A 24,051-nucleotide genomic window follows, 5' to 3' on the forward strand; every position below is an offset into this window, starting at 1 on the left:
AGCTTGAAGGCTTTCTCTTCATATTATATGTCATCATCATCATCATCATTACCTCCTACGCCTACTGACGCAAACGGCCACGTTCAGATTTCGCCAGTCGTCTCTATCTTGAGTTTTTAATTCAATACTTATCCATTCATCATCATCTACTTCGTACTTCATAGTACTCAGCCATGTAGGCCTGTGTCTTCCAACTTTTCTAGTGCCCTGTGGCGCCCAACTGAACGTTTGGTGAACTAATCTCTCTTGGGGAGTGCGAAGAGCATGCCCAAACCATCTACATCTACCCCTCATCTTGATCTCATCCACATATGGCACTCGAGTAAGCTCTATTATAGTTTAATTTCTAATCCAGTCCTGCGATTCAACTGCCAATATCCTTCTGAGGGTTTTGTTCTCAAATCTACGAAATCTGTTGGAGAATGTTTCATTGTCATACCATAGGGTAACACCGATCTATCTAGTCTGACATACGTATAGTCTGATTTTTATATATAATTTCAGGCGATTTGATTTCCAAATTTTAATTAACCTAGCCATTGTCTGATTTGCTTTTTTCAATCTTTCACTAAACTCTAATTCTAGAGATACTTTTGAGAAACACATTAGGTCTGTCTCTTCTTCAATTGTACAAAAAATTGGCTTATTGAGAAAGTCTTACAAGACTTTCGGTGATCAATCTATTCTGAAGAAGTGTTTTAATTCTTTCATTCTACCTTTTTTTGAGTATTGTTCTCTTGTCTGGTGTTCAGCTGCTGATTCTCATCTTAATTTGTTGTACAGAAACATACGGTCTATTAAATTTCTTATTCCTGATCTAGATATTAAACTTTGGCACTGTCATTCAATTAGTTCATTGTGCATGTTGCATAAGATTTTTCATAACTCTGACCATCCTTTACATCCAGATCTTCCTGGACAATTCCATCCTGTTCGTAATACTAGGCAGGCTGTTAATTCTAATAGCCAGGCCTTTTCCATCATGAGGCTCAATACTACACAGTATTCTAGAAGTTTTATTGCAGCTGTTACCAAGTTATGGAATGATCTTCCTAATCGGGTAGTTGAATCAGTAGAACTTCAAAAGTTCAAAGTTGGAGCAAATGTTTTTATGTTGACCAGGCTGAAATGAGTGTTTCTATAGTTTATGACATATGGCAGTAATATGTTTTCAATATATTATGAAGGGGTATGTCTACATTAGATAATGAGTGAAAATGGTTTATAGATTAGGGGAATTGTTTTTATCTGATTATCAGAAGAAATGCTTCTAAATATTTGATTACAAGGAAGGTATCAGGAAATTTCGCACCCAAGACATCACTGACGCTTCCCATTTCTTCCCTCCCCAGGCATACAGTATATTACCTCATTATTCTGATGAAAAGGGAATTTGGGCTGCACTAGGGACATAGATGAAAAGCTATAAAGAAGGAAATAGAATGGTACCAGAAAGGCAAAAGGACGAGATATAGGAAACGAGAAATGATAAGGGAAAAGGAGATGTGGAATAATACGAGAAATATAGATAAGAGAAATAGGATACAGTTACTTGGAGAATGTCCTCAAGAAATAAGCGAAGGGTGTAAAAAAAAAAAAAAAAAAAAACAATGGAAGGCATAAAACAACAAGTTGCCCACGAGATCTGCTTTGAAACCGATATATATATATATATATATATATATATATATATATATATATATATATATATATATATATATATATATATATACACATTATGCACACACACACACACACACACACACACACACACATATATATATATATATATATATATATATATATATATATATATATATATATGAGCAAAGAAAGCACAAAGTTAATGTTAGTGGAGTCTTAACAAATGAATTTCCAGTGAACATTGGAATAATGCAAGGGATTGTGTTGTCACCTATGGTGTTTATCCTCCTCACGGATTTTGTAATGCATGGAACACTTGGGGATGACGGAAAAGGACAGTAAATTAGCTGACCTAGAGTAGGCTGATGACGCTGTCCTTATTAGCGGAACACTAAAGGACTTACAAAGCTTGCTTACCAGAATGCATAATATATCACATGAGGTTGGGCTAAAGATAAATAGAAGAAAGACAGAGATGATGAGAATGGAATATGCAATGGACGATGAAATATCATTGGAAGGATAAACGATTAACGAGCTGGAATCATTTAAACATTTGGGAACTATGATATCTAATACAAGGTCTTTAAAATTGGAGTTTAATGGAAGATTTAGAAAAGTAATTGCAACAATGGCTAGGTTGAGTAAAATTTGAAAAAAAAAAAAAAAAAACGCCTGAAATTACATATAAAAATCAGGCTATATATCAGTTTAGTGAGGTCGGTGTTACTGTATGGACATGAGTCGTGGTATTACAATAAAACAATATCCAACAGATTTTCTAGATTTGAGAACGAAGCCATCGGAAGAATATTTGGAGTTAAAGGGCAGGACAGGATTAGAAATAAAACTATAAAAGAGATTACTGGAGTGCCATATGTGGATGAGATTACGGTGAAGGGGTAGATGGAGATGGTTTGGGCTTGATCTTCACACTTCCCAAGAGAGATTAGTTCACCAAAAGTTTAACTAGGCTCCACAAGGCACTAGAAGAGTTGGAAGACCCAAGCCTAAATGGCTGATGACTACGGAGTGTGAAGTAGGAGACGACGAATGGAGAAGTATTTATTTAAAACCTCAAGATAGAGACAACTGGCGAAATCTAACAAGAGGCTCTTTGCGTCAATAGGCGTAGAAGATGATATATATATATATATATATATATATATATATATATATATATATATATATATATATATATATATATTAGGAATTTTCAACAACGACCTTCTTTCCACTGTCGATTAAGTACTGGACATAATTATCTGGTAAGGTCAATAGGGGCACGCAAGATTTTTAAAGAAGTGGCCATAAGTCCCCCATCCCACCGGAATAGACTGTAAAGTGCATTTTCAAACCCAGCAAAATTTTACCAAAGCTTTCCTACCAATGCCGTTTCACATTCAGGGAAGGGTATCCTTCCTCTTCGGAAGGTTCTTCCACGTCTTAGTCACAAAAATGCCAACGGGACCATTACATCGGAGACAGGTTGTGAATTGGCCCCTGGAAGTAAATATCTTTAAGCTATGAGAAACATTTGACAAGTATTATTTTTTTTTTTTAGGCAAGAAATACGACTAGGCACAATCCCTTTATGCGAACACAAATTTACATCAAACCACAACATAGTTTGGAGGGAGTGTGAATGAATAGACGGTAATTGTTTACAACACCACGCTCTCCATTTACTCCAGAATAATGCAGTCCTGCAGTTCTCATCTTCTTGCACAGTAATTAGGTGGTTATTTAAATTCTGGGAAAGCAATAATTAGCAAGATATGTTGAGGAAGGGGGAAGGGATTATAAAAAGAAAATAGCTGTTTACTCACTAAACGACTTGGAACTGACATGTCAACATAGTCAATCAAACAGAATTCGTGATGCCAGCGTACATAAACAGAAGTTCGTGATGCCAGCGTACATTTGATATACTGTATATTCAAAATATACTTAGTCAAAAATTGAGTGATTACTCAAAAGTGTCACTATTTGTAAATTGCATATTTTATGGACACTCTTGAGTAATTAATCCATTTTTAATTAAGTATATTTTGAATATACAGTATATCAAATGTACACTGGCATCACGAACTTCCGTTTATGTACGCTGGCATCACGAATTCTGTTGGTTGACATTATGGGTTGACATGTCAGTTCCAAGTCGTTTAGTGAGGAAACCCAGCTATTTTCTTTTTATAACCCCTTCCCCCTTCCTCAACATATCTTGCTAATTATTGCTTTCCCAGAATTTGAATAAACACCTAATTACTGTGCAAGAAGATGGGAACTGCAGGACTGCATTATTTTGGAGTAAATGGAGAGCGTGGTGTTGTAAACAATTACAGAATAGACATTTCATTATGGTTATTACTACTGTTTACAAAATATTCATATGAAACTAGTTACAACGTCATTGCAGCTTTCATAGAACTAAAATAGCCTATGTGAAAAAGGGAGGTACGAATTATTAAAAATATAAATAAACAGTTAGGTAAAGAAAATGGAATAATCAACATAAAAATTAAAAGGAAAAATGAACGGATCTCCTGTTTAGAAATCAAGCACGAAAACCTAAACTAAAATGGCTTCCATGGTAAGAGACAAATATTGAAACAGACTCTTATAGGAAGGTAGTTGATGTAGTTTTACTGTTGGTTCGCTGCTATATGTGGTTGGTTGATTCTGAATTTGCATAATTATGTTCACTGAGAGAGAGAGAGAGAGAGAGAGAGAGAGAGAGAGAGAGAGAGAGAGAGAAATTTGCTACTCCTGTCTAATGAACAAAATGTATTGTCTTTTGAAATAGATTTAAATTTTTGTCATATGGCCCCCAGCTCTTGCTGAGGAGGCCTTTCAGTTCCAAGGAGCAAAGAAGGGGTGGAGGAATCCATTAGTTACACTAAAAATAAAAGTCAAAAGGTTGGATAGTAAGATATAAATGCAGCAGGAATGGAAGTAGGTTAAAAGGTTAAAGTGTGAGTGCTAGTAGGGCCAGGAGAGAGGCTTCGAATATCCTTAGGTAATAATTCACACAGTGTGCTCCACGAGTTGCACTGGTGGCAATAAACTCAACATGATTATCTAATTACTTTTGGATAAAGTTAAAGGAAGGTAAACAGGTGAATTGCATACATATATACATATATATATATATATATATACATATATATATATATATATATATATATATATATATATATATATTGTGACGAGCTGTCACATTAAATATTGTAAATAAAAAGAATTAAAAATAGTTTTGTATTTTCTGTAAAAACAACAAGTTGCCCACGAGATCTGCTTTGAAACCGATATATATATATATATATATATATATATATATATATATATAAATATATATATACACATTATGCACACACACACACACACACACACACACACATATATATATATATATATATATATATATATGAGCAAAGAAAGCACAAAGTTAATGTTAGTGGAGTCTTAACAAATGAATTTCCAGTGAACATTGGAATAATGCAAGGGATTGTGTTGTCACCTATGGTGTTTATCCTCCTCACGGATTTTGTAATGCATGGAACACTTGGGGATGACGGAAAAGGACAGTAAATTAGCTGACCTAGAGTAGGCTGATGACGCTGTCCTTATTAGCGGAACACTAAAGGACTTACAAAGCTTGCTTACCAGAATGCATAATATATCACATGAGGTTGGGCTAAAGATAAATAGAAGAAAGACAGAGATGATGAGAATGGAATATGCAATGGACGATGAAATATCATTGGAAGGATAAACGATTAACGAGCTGGAATCATTTAAACATTTGGGAACTATGATATCTAATACAAGGTCTTTAAAATTGGAGTTTAATGGAAGATTTAGAAAAGTAATTGCAACAATGGCTAGGTTGAGTAAAATTTGAAAAAAAAAAAACCGCCTGAAATTACATATAAAAATCAGGCTATATATCAGTTTAGTGAGGTCGGTGTTACTGTATGGACATGAGTCGTGGTATTACAATAAAACAATATCCAACAGATTTTCTAGATTTGAGAACGAAGCCATCGGAAGAATATTTGGAGTTAAAGGGCAGGACAGGATTAGAAATAAAACTATAAAAGAGATTACTGGAGTGCCATATGTGGATGAGATTACGGTGAGGGGTAGATGGAGATGGTTTGGGCTTGATCTTCACACTTCCCAAGAGAGATTAGTTCACCAAAAGTTTAACTAGGCTCCACAAGGCACTAGAAGAGTTGGAAGACCCAAGCCTAAATGGCTGATGACTACGGAGTGTGAAGTAGGAGACGACGAATGGAGAAGTATTTATTTAAAACCTCAAGATAGAGACAACTGGCGAAATCTAACAAGAGGCTCTTTGCGTCAATAGGCGTAGAAGATGATATATATATATATATATATATATATATATATATATATATATATATATATATATATATCCTATATAATGTATATTAGGAATTTTCAACAACGACCTTCTTTCCACTGTCGATTAAGTACTGGACATAATTATCTGGTAAGGTCAATAGGGGCACGCAAGATTTTTAAAGAAGTGGCCATAAGTCCCCCATCCCACCGGAATAGACTGTAGAGTGCATTTTCAAACCCAGCAAAATTTTACCAAAAGCTTTCCTAGCAATGCCGTTTCACATTCAGGGAAGGGTATCCTTCCTCTTCGGAAGGTTCTTCCACGTCTTAGTCACAAAAATGCCAACGGGACCATTACATCGGAGACAGGTTGTGAATTGGCCCCTGGAAGTAAATATCTTTAAGCTATGAGAAACATTTGACAAGTATTATTTTTTTTTTTTAGGCAAGAAATACGACTAGGCACAATCCCTTTATGCGAACACAAATTTACATCAAACCACAACATAGTTTGGAGGGAGTGTGAATGAATAGACGGTAATTGTTTACAACACCACGCTCTCCATTTACTCCAGAATAATGCAGTCCTGCAGTTCTCATCTTCTTGCACAGTAATTAGGTGGTTATTTAAATTCTGGGAAAGCAATAATTAGCAAGATATGTTGAGGAAGGGGGAAGGGATTATAAAAAGAAAATAGCTGTTTACACACTAAACGACTTGGAACTGACATGTCAACATAGTCAATCAAACAGAATTCGTGATGCCAGCGTACATAAACAGAAGTTCGTGATGCCAGCGTACATTTGATATACTGTATATTCAAAATATACTTAGTCAAAAATTGAGTGATTACTCAAAAGTGTCACTATTTGTAAATTGCATATTTTATGGACACTCTTGAGTAATTAATCCATTTTTAATTAAGTATATTTTGAATATACAGTATATCAAATGTACACTGGCATCACGAACTTCCGTTTATGTACGCTGGCATCACGAATTCTGTTGGTTGACATTATGGGTTGACATGTCAGTTCCAAGTCGTTTAGTGAGGAAACCCAGCTATTTTCTTTTTATAACCCCTTCCCCCTTCCTCAACATATCTTGCTAATTATTGCTTTCCCAGAATTTGAATAAACACCTAATTACTGTGCAAGAAGATGGGAACTGCAGGACTGCATTATTTTGGAGTAAATGGAGAGCGTGGTGTTGTAAACAATTACAGAATAGACATTTCATTATGGTTATTACTACTGTTTACAAAATATTCATATGAAACTAGTTACAACGTCATTGCAGCTTTCATAGAACTAAAATAGCCTATGTGAAAAAGGGAGGTACGAATTATTAAAAATATAAATAAACAGTTAGGTAAAGAAAATGGAATAATCAACATAAAAATTAAAAGGAAAAATGAACGGATCTCCTGTTTAGAAATCAAGCAAGAAAACCTAAACTAAAATGGCTTCCATGGTAAGAGACAAATATTGAAACAGACTCTTATAGGAAGGTAGTTGATGTAGTTTTACTGTTGGTTCACTGCTATATGTGGTTGGTTGATTCTGAATTTGCATAATTATGTTCACTGGAGAGAGAGAGAGAGAGAGAGAGAGAGAGAGAGAGAGAGAGAGAGAGAGAGAGAGAGAGAGAGAGAGAGAGAGAAATTTGCTACTCCTGTCTAATGAAACAAAATGTATTGTCTTTTGAAATAGATTTAAATTTTTGTCATATGGCCCCCAGCTCTTGCTGAGGAGGCCTTTCAGTTCCAAGGAGCAAAGAAGGGGTGGAGGAATCCATTAGTTACACTAAAAATAAAAGTCAAAAGGTTGGATAGTAAGATATAAATGCAGCAGGAATGGAAGTAGGTTAAAAGGTTAAAGTGTGAGTGTTAGTAGGGCCAGGAGAGAGGCTTCGAATATCCTTAGGTAATAATTCACACAGTGTGCTCCACGAGTTGCACTGGTGGCAATAAACTCAACATGATTATCTAATTACTTTTGGATAAAGTGAAAGGAAGGTAAACAGGTGAATTGCATACATATATATATATATATATATATATATATATATATATATATATATATATACATATATATACTGTATATATATATATATATATATATATATATATATATATATATATATATATATATATATATATATATATATATATATTGTGACGAGCTGTCACATTAAATATTGTAAATAAAAAGAATTAAAAATAGTTTTGTATTTTCTGTAAAAACATTCTTATAAATTGTTCTATTTGTATTTAAGCAGTTTCTGTTCCTGTTTAAATGCTCCTTGGACATTCTTTAGTCCAGTACTTTAAAAAGTTTACATTTGTTCTGAAAAGAATGTAACAGATGAGAGAATCACAGCTATTCATACAGTCAACATCTGCTTGCTATTTTGTATTGGTGCTTAATTGTGGTGTAAAGTGATTATTATTATATATTAGTGGGTGCATTATAGTATTATTTTTTTTAAAATTCAATGTTTCTCAAGTGTTTCCTTATTCTTGTGCCTGGATCTTGGTGTTTTGGGTTATTAGATTATTTATTAAGTGGTATATTAAGTGCTAAATAAAGTTAAGTTTAAAGTGAACATAATTCAGTGATAAACTACAACAGACATATTTTGTTTTGGTGGTAATTTTTTTTATTATTGCCCGCTGACTTGTATTATAACAAGGCCATTACATCGCTACCATACCACCTGGTAAAGAATATACTTGCAGTGGTGACAACATTTGGGGGCCTGTCCGGGATTCATATTTATTCATGTGATCATAATTCTTCATGTGACTTCTTGTTTCATGCGACTTGAGATTTCATGTGTTTCATGCGACTTGTGATTTCATGTGTTTCATGTGAATTGTGTGATTCTTGTTTTCAGTTATCTAAGAGACATAGTTCATGTGTATCATGTGATTTATGTGATTCATGTGATTTATGAGATAAGTGTCTGTTGCAGTAAATAAGCTTAAGTATTAAATTTTTCCCACCAGTTACAGAGGGCACAATAGTAAGTTGCACTGTTATGAATAGCAAGTGATTCTCTCCATCCATTCATATGCGGTATCGTTGATTTGGAGGTATAGTTGGTAGCTTAATGTTAATCAACTGGGACCAGTGTTAATTCACTATCGATAGTGCCCACCCCTTTTCATGAACTACCCTTTTGAGATTCTTCCCAAGCCATTAGAATTCTTCCGACAAACACTTGTGTTAATCCGGATACCGTGTCAATGAGCTAACCTGAATCTTCTTAAATCATAATCATTGAACTAGTTCATTCCTTAGTTAAGATCATTCCGTTGGTCCTCTCATTACTTTATTTTGGTTCGTTTTGCACGCATTAACAGCTTCGGACCGATATCGCAATCTTATTCCGCTTAATTGCGGGGAATCTCTTTATCACTTGTCAATATTGATAAGTCGTTAAATTTTTATTTTCACTTTTGAATTATCAGTAATGCTCTCATCTGGTTAAAATTATAATTCAGTCCTTCGAAATTGAACTTAGTTATTATCAGATGTTGCTTAAAACTTATTAAATAGCAATTATTTGTGTTAAGGTAACTAGCTTACTTTTAAATAAGTGTCACGATTTTGTGTGCCATCCTAACTTAATTCTTTGCTAACATGTTTAATTTAGAACAATTCTTGCTTAACCCTTAAGATGAACTACCAAGATTAGATCTTGCAAAGAAAGCGCAACTCTTGACTATCACCCAGAAATGTCAAATACCTTCAGAGTCCTCCTATGTCAAAGCTAGATTGATAAGCAACATCCTCCAATGTCTGATTGCAAAGAATGTAGTTAAAGAGAGCGACGAAGAAGTAGAAGAACTACGTTACCTGACCGGTGCGGTTGCTACCAGTAAAGAAGATCCAGAAGTGACCAAGATAAAACTAAATTGGAATTGGAGAAAATGAAGATACTCAATCCACAAGAAGAAGAAAGGCAAATAAGGAAAGATGAAAGAAAACTAAGATTAGCTCAGGAAGAGGAAGCAAGAAGACGAGAAGCTGCATTACAGGAAGTAGAACTCCAAAAGAAATTAACAGAAATAGAATTGTCGAAAACAAGAGAAACTGCTAACATACAACATAAAACCAAGGAAGAAGAACGCAATCTTCCTGAAAAGTTCGACTTCAACAAAGTAAAAAAGCTCATTCCTACAATTGATGAAAAAAAACCCAAAGTATTCTTCGACACTTTAGAGGATACAGCTACCTCACTCGAGTGGCCGGCAGAACACTGGGTAATGCTCATTAGAAACGGTTTCAAAGGTAAGGCAGCTTATGTTTCCTCGCAAATGATTACTGTTAAGGATTATCAGATCCTTAAGAAAGCTATTCTAGACGCTTATTCAATCACAATAGAAGGATACCGTCAAAGTTTCCGCAATTCACAAAAATCTCCAACCCAGACATTTGTGGAAATTTGTGATACGAAAGTTAGACAATTTCAAAAGTGGATTGACAAAGCTGGAATTAAAGAATTTGAGTCGCTTAAAAGTCTGGTAATCATGGAAGAGTTTCTTAGAAAAGTGCCATTTAACATTGCTAACTATATTTTAGATAAGGAGGAAACGGATCTCATGAAAGCAGCTAGTCTGGCAGATGACTATTTTCTGCGCCATAAATCATATAAACCTGCCCATTATAAAATGACCTTTTTTACAGACAGATTTGGTACTTGCTGCAAGCGGGCAGGACATCTCATTGAAAAGTGCCCAGATCCTCAGAGTAGAAAGTCTGAAGTCAAAGAACATAAGCCTGGTAAAAAACAGGATTCCAAGAAAACGATGCATGTGACCGTCCCTACTCCAGATTTAGATTCCTTCAAACCTTACACATGCCAAGGTTCAGTAAATGGGAAACCTGTCTCTTGTCCTCGTGATACAGGATCGTCTCAAATTATTATCAACCTACCACCACAGGAGCTGACAATGAAGCAAGAATATGTTGCTGTAACGGACTTGACATCGACCAAGACTCTACCCTTGGCTGAGGTAACACTTCAGTGCCCTTACTACACAGGTAAAGCTTCTGTTGCTGTGTCTAATAAATCCTTGCCACATCCATCAATACAGGTACTGATAGGTAATGACCTTGCAGGGGCCAATGCTTTGAATTTAGTAGTAACAGATCCAGATGTCATTCTGAAACAAGAACTTAAAGTAAATTAAAATAAAATTGTTCAATCTGTATCAAAAGTTCCAAAGAAAAATAAAACTCTTAAAACATCTAAAGTAGAGAAGGCTTGGGAATTAGTAAATTTGAGCAAAGTAAAGTTTCAGCAGTTGCAGAGTAATGATCCTAGCCTTACGTCATACTGGAAAAGAGTAGAAAATCCATCAGATAACCCCAAGACTCCTTATTTTTATACTGACCATGGCTTACTCTTCAGGTATTTTAGATCTTCCAGAGCACCAGTAATTCCACGTGGCATGACTGTCTACCAGCTTCTCTTCCCAGCAACCCTTGTACCACCACTTCTAGATCTGGCTCACACCTCTGAATCCCATCTAGGAGTTAATAAAATCTGTCACAGAGTTTTACAGGACTTCTTCTGGCCAGGTATAAAGAAAGATATTAAGGAGTACATAATGTCCTGTCATCAATGCCAGGTCACATGTAGGCCCAATGAGAGTATTATTCGTGCACCTTTGCAGCCCATCTTGGTAACAAAACAACCTTTTGAGAAAATAATTATAGACTGTGTAGGACCTATGCCTAAAACTCGGAAAGGTAACGAGTACTTGCTAACTGTCTTGTGTCCTACTACTAGATATCCCATTGCCATGCCTATTAAGAACATTAATGCCAAAACTATCATTGGCCAGCTTGTTAAAGTGTTCACAACCTTTGGATTTCCTAAGATTCTCCAATGTGACAGAGGTACTAATTTTACCAGTAAGTTATTCCAACAAAGTATGCAAGAGTTTAATATTCACAATGTCTATGCTTCTCCATATCATCCACAGACAAATGGAGCTCTTGAAAGGGTACACCAGACCATAAAAAATCTTCTACGTAAATACATGGAGGAGACTTCCCAATCATGGGATGAAAATTTAGACCTCTTCATGTATATGCTACGCAGTGTACCTAATGATTCAACTGGTGTATCACCCTTCGAACTTATGTTTGGCAGGAAACCACGAACAACGCTAAGTATGGTGAAAGAAAATTTCATTCATAATAAGGAGGAGGATACTACCACCCTGTTAGCTTATATGAAAGAACTGAAAGAAAAGTTCCTTTCCATGTATAATTTTGCTAATGAAAATCTTTTGATTTCTCAGGAGAAAATGTCCAACCTTTACAACAAGAAAACAAAGCTGCGAGAATTCAACATTGGCGACAAGGTTCAGGTTTATCATCCTATACCAGGTGCACCCTTAACCCTGGATAGGTACGATGGGTCGTTTGCGACCCCGAGCGTCAAAAAAAAAACAGGTTTTTCTCACGTGACTCACCCCCGTGACTGAATTTGTGAGTGATCGACCTGCAGGAGGTGTCTCCCCTACACGCTCTAGTAGTGTCCAGATGTGCATTGCTGTAGCTGTACCCCTTCCCCGATTTCTGAGACGCGTCGGGGTCGAGCGCGACCGAGTTTACCCTTCTAAGGTAGTTTGCATAATTATCAAAGTTATTACGTATTATGAAATTGTCGTAGAATGGTGCAACTTGTATAGGTTATCAGTTGTGGAAAGTCTTGGTGGATTGTTTGGCTACCATGTGCATGATTTTTTTTTTTTAATTAAAATGTCGTTCATCACCACGAGGACCATTTTACCGCGAGTGCCCCTTTTTCATTTTTTTTCATTTTTTTGCCAAGTCATTTTTCCGTAAAATATTGCCAAATAGGGTCGTAAAACTTTTGCTTGTTTAGTGTTGGAAAGTGTGTCTAGATGATCTGGCTACCCATGCATGACTTTGTTTTTGTCAGATACGACGTAGTTATTGGTATATTGGGTATTTAACTGCAGTTACCAATTTCTGTTTTTTTTCAATATTTGTAAAAATTACTAGTAGTAAGGAATTGCCGTATATTATTCATTTTTTTTTCATGTTTATGTGTTAGAAAGTGTGCCTTGATGGTTGGGCTAACACGTGCATGTCTTTTTTTTTATCTGAGATGCCGTATATTAGAATGTCGGGCATTTTACCGCGAGTGTCCCTTTTTCATTTTTTTTTCATTTTTTTGCCAAGTCATTTTTCCGTAAGATATTGCGAAATAGTGTCGTAAAACTTTTGCTTTTTTAGTGTTGGAAAGTGTGTCTAGATGATCTGGCTACCCATGCGTGATTTTGTTTTTGTCAGATACGACGTAGTTATTGGTATATTGGGTATTTAACTGCGGTTGCCAATTTCTGTTTTTTTTTCAATATTTGTAAAAATTTACTACGTAGTAAGGAATTGCCGTATATTATTGATTTTTTTTTCATGTTTATGTGTTAGAAAGTGTGCCTTGATGGTTGGGCTAACACGTGCATGTCTTTTTTTTTTATCTGAGATGCCGTATATTAGAATGTTGGGCATTTTTCCGCGAGTGCCCCTTTTTATTTGTTTTGCATTTTTTTGCTTAGTCATGTTACCGTAAGGAATTGGCAAGTAGTGTCGCAAAACTTATATTTTTATAGTGTTGGAAAGTGTTTCTAGATGATCTGGCTACCCATGTCTATTTTTTTTTTTAGCCAGATATGGCGTATATATAAGTATGTGTTCGATTTTCCTGTGATTGCCATTTTTTCGTTTTTTCCCATTTCTTTCAAAATTACTACGTACTAAGGAACTATCACAGAGTAATATTTCATTTATATGTTTATTTGTCGGAAAATGTGCCTTGATGGTTTGCCTAGCACGTGGCTGAAATTTTTTTTTTCTGAAATGCCGTATATTAGAATGGCCATTTTTTCACGAGTGCCCCTTTTTATTTGTTTTGCATTTTTTTGCTTAGTCATGTTACCGTAAGGAATTGGCAAGTAGTGTCGCAAAACTTATATTTTTATAGTGTTGGAAAGTGTTTCTAGATGATCTGGCTACCCATGCCTATCTTCTTTTTTTAGCCAGATATGGCGTATATATAGGTATGTGTTCGATTTTCCTGTGATTGCCATTTTTTCGTTTTTTCCCATTTCTTTCAAAATTACTACGTACTAAGGAACTATCACAGAGTAATTATTCATTTAGATGTTTATTTGTCGGAAAATGTGCCTTGATGGTTTGCCTAGCACGTGGCTGAATTTTTTTTTTCTGAAATGCCGTATATTAGAATGTTAGCCATTTTTCCGCGAGTGCCCCTTTTTATTGATTTGCATTTTTTTGCTTAGTCATGTTACCGTAAGCAATTGGCAAGTAGTGTCGCAAAACTTATATTTTTATAGTGTTGGAAAGTGTTTCTAGATGATCTGGCTACCCATGCCTATCTTTTTTTCTAACCAGATATGGCGTATATATAGGTATGTGTTCGATTTTCCGGTGATTGCCATTTTTTCGTTTTTTCCCAATTCTTTCAAAATTACTACGTACTAAGGAACTATCACAGAGTAATGATTCCTCTAGATGTTTATTTGTCGGAAAATTTTGTTTACTTTTTTTTTGATTGAATATCATCAAATTTTTTTAGCTAAAATATTATATTGTTTTACATTTTTTTTTTCCGATTTTATTTCCCTTCAAAAAATTTTTTTTGGGTCAGAATTTTAATTTTATAGTCGTAAAATAATCGACAATTATCCAGCAACCCACCATACAATTTTTATGCATATCCAATAATAATTAGATTAGTAAATAACACCTTGAAATTGACATACCCTTCCTACATTTCAAGTGGCAGATTAGGGAGTCTGAGTCAGTGTGGTTGGCGGCCATTTTGTGGACATATCCGAAGCGTAAGCTGCCCTATCTATATATATTCTTGTTCCCTATAGAATTTGTGATATTTTGGTATATTTTTACCTGCATAAATATCATATATATTAAATATATGTATTTTTTTACGAAATTTCTAGGTACTCAAAAAATTACCTTTAGATATGGCCCCTGATATAAATGTAATTTACAAAATAATGAAGATTTTTTTACATATTTCTATTTTAGGATAACATATGTTTATTCCCTAAAAAAATTAGCCACTTCCTATTTCATTTGGGTACCCAAAAAAATTCATGAAATTTGGACAAATTTTTTTGGCCAAAAAAAGTTACCCTTTTTTTCTCATTTCAGATCTTCACCTCCATGGGTCTGACTTCATCCAAAATACATCAAGATGTGTCCTAAACATTCAAGAATCAATTCCTAAAAGGATTTGTGTATATATGTATAAACTTTTTTTTTATGAATTTTTATGTCAGGTCTTTTTTTTTTCTACTTAATTTTTTAAAATATTTATAATAAATAGTTTTTCTGCAGATGAGTAGTATTTATCTTTACAGTTGTTTTAAGCATTCATTGAAGTTTTTTTTGGCAAAAGAAAAAAGGAGGTTACTGCAAAAACTGATTTTTCAAGAATTTTTTTTGGCGTCGGGGTCGTTCGCGTCCGAGTATACCCTTAAAGGGGTGTCCGAGGAGCGTACCTATCCAGGGTTAAGAGAGAAATTTATGGGACCCTATACCATCACCAGTAGACCTTCCAAATTAAACTATATAATCTCCACACCTGAAAGACCACGTCCTACTCAAATGGTACATGTTAATCTTACAAAACCATAAACACCTGCTAATGTGGTAAGTCACATCTCTTCTCAAACGGTTTCTGTTGATACCACAATTCTGTTCAAAAGCCAGGAGGTGGATGAAGAAACTCCTTCAGAGGATAATCTTGTATACTGGAAGGATCTTCTCAACAGCGAAGTATTAGAATCCTTGCCAAGTTATCTTGCAAAAATCCCACCTAATCATCGTAAAACTTTAACTAAGTTACTGTTGGAGTATTCAGATGTTTGTTCGGATCAATTAAAAGTCAGTGATACAATTAAGCATGATATAATTTTAGAGCCAGGAACTACACCCATAAGGCAGCCATATTATAGAGTAGTTGGTAGAAGACTGGAATCTCTAAGAAAGGAGGTTCAATACTTATTAGATAATAATTTAGCTGAACCCAGTATGTCACCTTGGGCTTCACCGTGCATTTTAGTACCCAAAGCCAACGGTCAACTACGGATATGCACAGATTACCGCAAATTAAACAAAGTCACCATTAAAGACTCATTTCCTCTACCTCGAATTAATGATATCTCGGACAACATAGGGAAGGCAAAAATCCTAACACAAATAGATTTGATGAAAGGTTACTATCAAGTTCCATTAACTGAAAAGACAAAAGAAATTTCTGCCTTTACCACCCCATTTGGTTTATTTTCTTATACAGTGTTACCTTTCGGACTTACTAATTCTCCTGCTAACTTTCAGAGAATGATGAGTAATATTATCACAGGCTTGCCTAACACCTACGTGTACCTCGATGATGTGGTCATTGCCAGTGAGAATTGGGACGAACATCTACATCTTCTAAGGCAACTACTCGAACCGTTCCGCAAAGCCAAGATAACCATTAATTTAGTAAAGAGCACATTTGACAGAGCAGAAGTAACTTATTTAGGCCATCGCATCGGCAACGGTCACATCGCCCCGAAAGAAGCCAATATCCTAAGTTTAAAGAAATTTCCTATTCCTTCTAACAAAAAAAAAAAAAAAAAAGACCTTCCTTGGTATGATATCTTACTATTTGTAAGAGATTTCTCTTCATTTGCTGCCCCACTCTATACTCCAGAAATAAATACGATCTTTCAAAAATTAAAACATATTCTAATATGTAAACCCATACTCAAGGCTCCTGACTTTAAGAAAGATTTTTGTCTGCAAGTAGATGCCAGTGCTACCGGCTATGGAGCAGTTCTGCTGCAAACATCTACTCCCATAATTCCAGATGAGGACATAACTCTAGACTCCCTCCTACCCATCGCCTACTACTCGGGGTATTTCCGGGGAGCACAGACTCGATGGGCTACCATCGAGAAAGAGCTGTATGCCATAATAGCAGCTCTTCAGAATTTCTCACCATACCTCGAGGGTCATCAGAAAGTAATAATTTACACAGACCATCGTCTTTTAGTGTATTTGGAACGTTCCCGACTACAGAATCAAAAACTTCTAAGATGGTCATATCACCTAACCAGATTCAACGTTGAACTTCGGACCATCAAAGGCATCAACAACTCCATAGCAGATGCCTTATCCCGTTTCCCAAGAACGTCTGCAGAATAAAAAGATACTGTTGGGTCGACCTGATCTCCACCCATATACGTAACAGCTATCAGGGATTGCTGTTATCCTACAGGGGAGGAGCTGTGACGAGCTGTCACATTAAATATTGTAAATAAAACAAATTATTAAAAATACAGTTTTGTATTTCTGTAAAAACATTCTTATAAATTGTTATATTCGTATTTAAGCACTTTCTGTTCCTGTTTAAATGCTCCTTGGACATTCTTAGTCCAGTACTTTAAAAAGTTTACATTTGTTCTGAAAAGAATGTAACAGATGAGAGAATCACAGCTATTCATACAGTCAACATCTGCTTGCTATTTTGTATTGGTGCTTAATTGTGGTGTAAAGTGATTATTATTATATATTAGTGGGTGCATTATAGTTTTATTTTATTAAAGTTCAATGTTTCTCGGGTATTTCCTTATTCTTGTGCCAGGATATTAGTGTTTTGGGTTATTAGATTATTTATCAAGTGGTATATTAAGTGCTAAATAAAGTTAAGTTTAAAGTGAACATAATTCAGTGATAAACTACAACAGACATATTTTGTTTTGGTGGTAATTTTTTTTATTATTGCCCGCTGACTTGTATTATAACAAGGCCATTACATCGCTACCATACCACCTGGTAAAGAATATACTTGCAGTGGAGACATATATATATATATATATATATATATATATATATATATATATATATATATATATATATATATATGCGAACTCTATTAGCGTGCCTTTTTCCCATTCGTATGGGTAACACGGTTGCCTTCTTTTTGAAGGACTTTGCTTTGGCTTTGGGGTGGACCGTAGTCCCGACCGGCTGCCCTACCTGCCATCGCTAGACCCCGGTAGCGTATGTTTGTGTTGTACCAGCCACCATCGCCATTCCTTCCACAAGCGAGGAGTCATGGCGTAGTGAGGTCGACAGTTCAAGACATGTGATGTGAGGTGTCTGTTATGTTTTTGGAAGGTGTTGTAATGGCTGTGTTTGTGTGTGTATTGTATTAGCCTGTAACACCCATTTGCTTTACGCAAACCTATCCGTCAATTACATACATAATCCTGAGGTGTCTACACGGATAGCGAAGTGTAAGCCTTTCTGACTGGTCGGGTGCGGAGTTGAGCTTGCTGCCCGAACCGACTCGGCCATCGAGGCTCCTATAGCATATCCCCCCAATTTTGGGGGGATAGCCGACATAAAAAAAAATTAAACTAAAAAGGGGACCTCTCCTCTCGACGTTCCTCCCCTAAATATACACACATACACATATACATACATACATACATACATACATATATATATGAATACATATATATATTATATATATATATATATGTATATATATATATATATATATATATATATATATATATATATATATATATATATATATATATATATATATATATATATATATATATATATATATATATATATATATATATATATATATATATACATATATATACATGTGTATATATATATATATACATAAATATATATTTACAAATATGAATATATATATACATATATATATATGTATATATATGTATATATATATATATATATATATATATACATTATATATATATATATATATACATATATATATACATGTATATATATATATATATATATTATATATATACATTATATATATACGATATATATATATATATATATACATAAATATATATTTACAAATATGAATATATATATATATATATATATATATATATACATATATATACATGTATATATATATATATACATAAATATATATTTACAAATATGATATATATATATATATATATATATATATATATATATATATATACATATATATATATACATATATATATATATATATATATATATATATATATATATATATATATATATATATATTATAATGGCTGGCGAATTACATAAACTCATGAACTCCAAAATCACCTGCTTATTTTTACATAAATCTGTTATACTTGAAAAATACCCAAGCTCTGAGAATATTACGCAACCCCCAGACGCAATATATATGAACGCTGAATATCAAAAGGTCTTTCACGTTACTCAAAACGAAACTAGGTGATTACTTTACTTGAACTATTCTAAACCAACCTCTTACTTCATATACATTTAAATATATATTTACAAATATGAATATATATATACATATATATATATGTATATATATGTATATATATATATTATATATATACATTATATATATGTATATATATATATATATACATATATATATATATATATATATATATATATATATTATATATATACATTATATATATATATATATATATATATATATATATATATATATATATATATATACATAAATATATATTTACAAATATGATATATATATATATATATATATATATATATATATATATATATATATATATATATATACATATATATACATGTATATATATATATATACATAAATATATATTTACAAATATGATATATATATATATATATATATATATATATATATATATATATATATATATATATATATATATATATATATATATTATAATGGCTGGCGAATTACATAAACTCATGAACTCCAAAATCACCTGCTTATTTTTACATAAATCTGTTATACTTGAAAAATACCCAAGCTCTGAGAATATTACGCAACCCCCAGACGCAATATATATGAACGCTGAATATCAAAAGGTCTTTCACGTTACTCAAAACGAAACTAGGTGATTACTTTACTTGAACTATTCTAAACCAACCTCTTACTTCGGTTCTTAGTCAAGGAATCGAGAGGAGTACTGAGTAAAATACTATTGATCGAAATAAAACAGACTTTACAAAAATAGATATATTCTATAAAAAGTTAACACAAATTCAAAAGAATCACCACCAAACATAAATCACTCGAAATATCAAATCTAAACTAAACCTTAGAATAAGACAAAACAAAGACACTTTGAAAAAATTATACAATCACTTGTCTCATTGTAAATTTATTTATAAAACTAATTAATTTTCCACAATTAACGAAAGAGTTAACACCTTAACATTCTAATAAACATACAACAATGAAATCTACATATATATAACTGTTACACTTACGTCTTTTGGTTCATACAAGGTTACAGAACGGTTAAGCAAAAATTAATACACTTCAGTGTTTAACCTAAATCTCACAGGGCCAGTTACAAAAACTTATATGATAAAATGTACTTACATTAACAAACTACACATCCAAATAATATCACCAACGTTTGAACAACACTATACACGTTATACGTTCGATAGGAGGTAGTAGGTTGGCCAAGGTACCAGCCACCTGTTGAGATACTACTGCTAGAGTTATTGGGTCCTTTGACTGGTCAGACAGTACTACATAGGATCCTTCTCTCTGGTTATGGTTCTTTTTTCCCTTTCCTCACACAAACACTGAATAGTCTGGCCTGTTCTTTACTTATTCTCCTCTGTCCTCATACACTTGACAACGCTCTCTTGGGTCAGAGTTCTCTTGCTTGAGGGTAAACTCGGGCACACTATTCTATCTAATTTATCTTCCTCTTATTTCGTTAAAGTTTTTAAAGTTTATATATGAAATATTTATTTCAATTGTTGTTACTGTTCTTAAATATGTTATTTTAATTGTTAATTAATTCTCTTCTTTCCTTATTTCCTCTCCTCACTGGGCTATTTTCCCTGTTAAGAGCCCCAGGGCTTAAAGCCTCTAGCTTTTCCAACTAGGGTTGTAGCTTAACAAGTAATAATAATAGAAATCACTTATTCACGTTTAAGAGGAAAACACTTTACACACTTGAGAGCAGAGAGGGCTGGCGAACGTTGGCTCTTTCAAAGGGATAGGCTGGGTCTCTTCTGCTCCTTATGCATTGCTAGGTCATATATATATTGACTTAATTCGTCTAGAAATTTCTAATAAATCATTCTCCTAACATGGGGGCATGGCTTTAGCGGTGTAAGGCTGCCAACGCAGTAATCTGAAGAACGGGTACTAACCTTGCTTGCGAGGCAACTCTCTTTCAGCTAACTTCGCCCACCTTCCTCTCGTGATTTAAAAAAAAAAAAAAAAAAAAGATAAAATTAATCCCAGGATCTTCAAAAACTTTCCAACCACATGGAAATATAAAAATGACATTATCCCTCATGCTCATACCTCGTGTTTGTCATACAGCATACCTAAAGTTACATAAGACTTCGTAACAAAACTACGTTGAATATAAAGTTAATTCCTTTAGAAAATAACATAAATTTACATACAGTATACTGAACTGAATGAAAATACAGCTAAATGAATGACGAAAGCCTCATGTAATTTACATACATTACTTAATCCTACGAAAATGGAACCCACTTTATGAGCTGGCTATACATCTCTTAAATGCAAAAATGAAATATATGAATAAAACATTTATTCTTATGCTACACCAGCTTCGTAAGAATATATATATATATATATATATATATATATATATATATATATATATATATATATATGTATATATATATACACACATATATATATGTATATATATATACACATATATATATATATGTATATATATATATATATATATATATATATATATATATATATATATATATATATATATATATATATATATATATATATATATATATATATATATTGTTTGTGTGTTTAAGGTACAAAATTACTCGAGGTATTTTTGTCATTTATTTTCAGAGTTATTTGTTATAAATTATATAGCATTATTCGATGAATATAATATTTTGACGCAGTTTATCCCTTCTTAACCTATATGTATTTCCTTACCGAATCAATTATATTTCTTGAATCTCATATCATTCTTGGAAAAAGAAATAATCATGGATTAAAGAAATTCATAAAATCAATCATCAAATAAAATTATTACACTGGAAAAAATCAAAGCTAGAACAACAATGACTTGATTTCGATGATTAGTTCAGCTTTTCAAACAGTAAGAAATTCCATTTTCATCATATCTGTATACACACACATGCGGTATTTTCTTCTTCAAATGCACCAAAAAAATGGCATTTGAAAAGGTCTTTTAAAGGTATTTGGTGATCGATGTATCCTGAGAATATGTGTTGTTTCTTTAATATTACCATGCTTTGAGTATTGTTCTCCTGTATGGTCTTCAGAAGCCGACTTTCATCTTAATTTGTTGGACGAAAAATTACGGTCTATCAAATTCCTTATTCCTGATCTGGACGTTAATTTCTGGCATCGACGTTCATTTATTTCTTTGTGCATGTTGCACAAGACTTTTTTTTTTTTTTTTTTTAATAAAATTCTGACCATCCTTGCAATCAGATCTTCTCAGACCATGAAATCCTGTCCGTTATACTATATGTATTTAATTCTAATAGTCTTCCCTTTTCCATTCCAAGTTTCATTACGCAGTATTTCCGAAGATTTATTCCAGCGAAATCAGACTATGGAATGATCTTGATCGGGCGGTTCAAACTTAAAACAAATATTTTTCAGTTGAGTAGATTGACATAAATCTGACAACATAGTTTATTTAAGACTTATCTATTTTCACGATATTACTGATCTTACTATACTTTATATTCTTTTTCATTATTTCTCAGATGGTTTATTCGTTATATCTCTACTTCCTTTCCCGCACTCGAGTGCTTTAATTAACCATTGGGGCCATAGAATCCTACTTTTCCATCTAGAGTAATAGAAATAATAGAAATAATTTATAATACACACACACACACACACACACATATATATATATATATATATATATATATATATATATATATATATATATATATATATATATATATATATATATATATATATATAAAGATAGATACATATATAGAGATAGAAAGATAGATAGATGGATGGATAGAGATAGATATATTGAACGATAGAGAGAATTACTTTACAAACAGACGAGAGAGAGAGAGAGAGAGAGAGAGAGAGAGAGAGAGAGAGAGAGAGAGAGAGAGAGGTGAACCAAGGCTATATCTACTTATGTCTCTTAGAAATCATGTCTGGGACTTAATCTAAACTGATTATGGATGTTAACAAGAAATAAGTGGATGGCGCCAACCAGGGGCTCCTCTGGACTCGAGTTATCTTGAATCTGCTCGAACAGCTATTTTGCTATTCTTTTTCTTAAACAGTTGGACTCGATAAACAGGAATAATTTCACACATCTTTGCGTGACAGTTATAACCTTGATGACGTCAATAGGCAAATATCTATGAGATTTCTAAATATGCTTAAATCCAGCAAGATAAGTACCTAAAGGAGATCTTAACTAAATATTTGTAATGGTTGATATTCATGCGTTGCTGTAAATAGAGGCAATGTTATTGATGCAAGAGTAAAACGAACAAGTTCTAGAAGTAAATCACATATTCTAATAATTCATGACCACTACTCCCAAAGTAAGAATGAATATATATTGAAATACTGTTTGCATTCCAGAGCTTAAGTTTTAATAGACACTAAAGACAGTCCCTGATGGATAAAAAAAGGAAATGAATACCTCTTGTCGACATTAAGAAACCATGTTTTATTCATTCAATATCACGTGTGTAAAAGATTAATTGTTCGTGATACAACACGTTGAAATGGGTTTAAACGTTTCGATACATGAATACCACCCATATTACAAGCGACAGCGACTTATACATACGTAATTCAAAGGTACACACATAAAAAATAGCATACAGTTATTTACAAAAGAC

The 24,051-nt window shown here is 33.3% G+C and overlaps 2 protein-coding genes across 3 annotated transcripts in view; one reads left to right on the top strand and one right to left on the bottom strand.

Moving 5' to 3' along the window:
• The window catches only part of LOC137643958 (neuronal calcium sensor 2), a 736,704-nt gene that overhangs the window by 662,185 nt on the left and 50,468 nt on the right, over positions 1–24,051 (bottom strand). The gene's annotated exons all lie outside the window — the stretch shown is intronic.
• LOC137644426 (uncharacterized) lies at positions 9,954–17,304 on the top strand. Its single transcript, XM_068377403.1, has 3 exons — positions 9,954–11,130; positions 11,245–12,445; positions 15,819–17,304. The coding sequence occupies exons 1-3, from the start codon at positions 9,954–9,956 to the stop codon at positions 17,302–17,304; spliced, it is 3,864 nt and encodes a 1,287-aa protein (XP_068233504.1).

The sequence above is a fragment of the Palaemon carinicauda genome, chromosome 7, assembly GCF_036898095.1.
Source record: "Palaemon carinicauda isolate YSFRI2023 chromosome 7, ASM3689809v2, whole genome shotgun sequence".
Classification (NCBI taxonomy): Eukaryota; Metazoa; Arthropoda; class Malacostraca; order Decapoda; family Palaemonidae; genus Palaemon; species Palaemon carinicauda.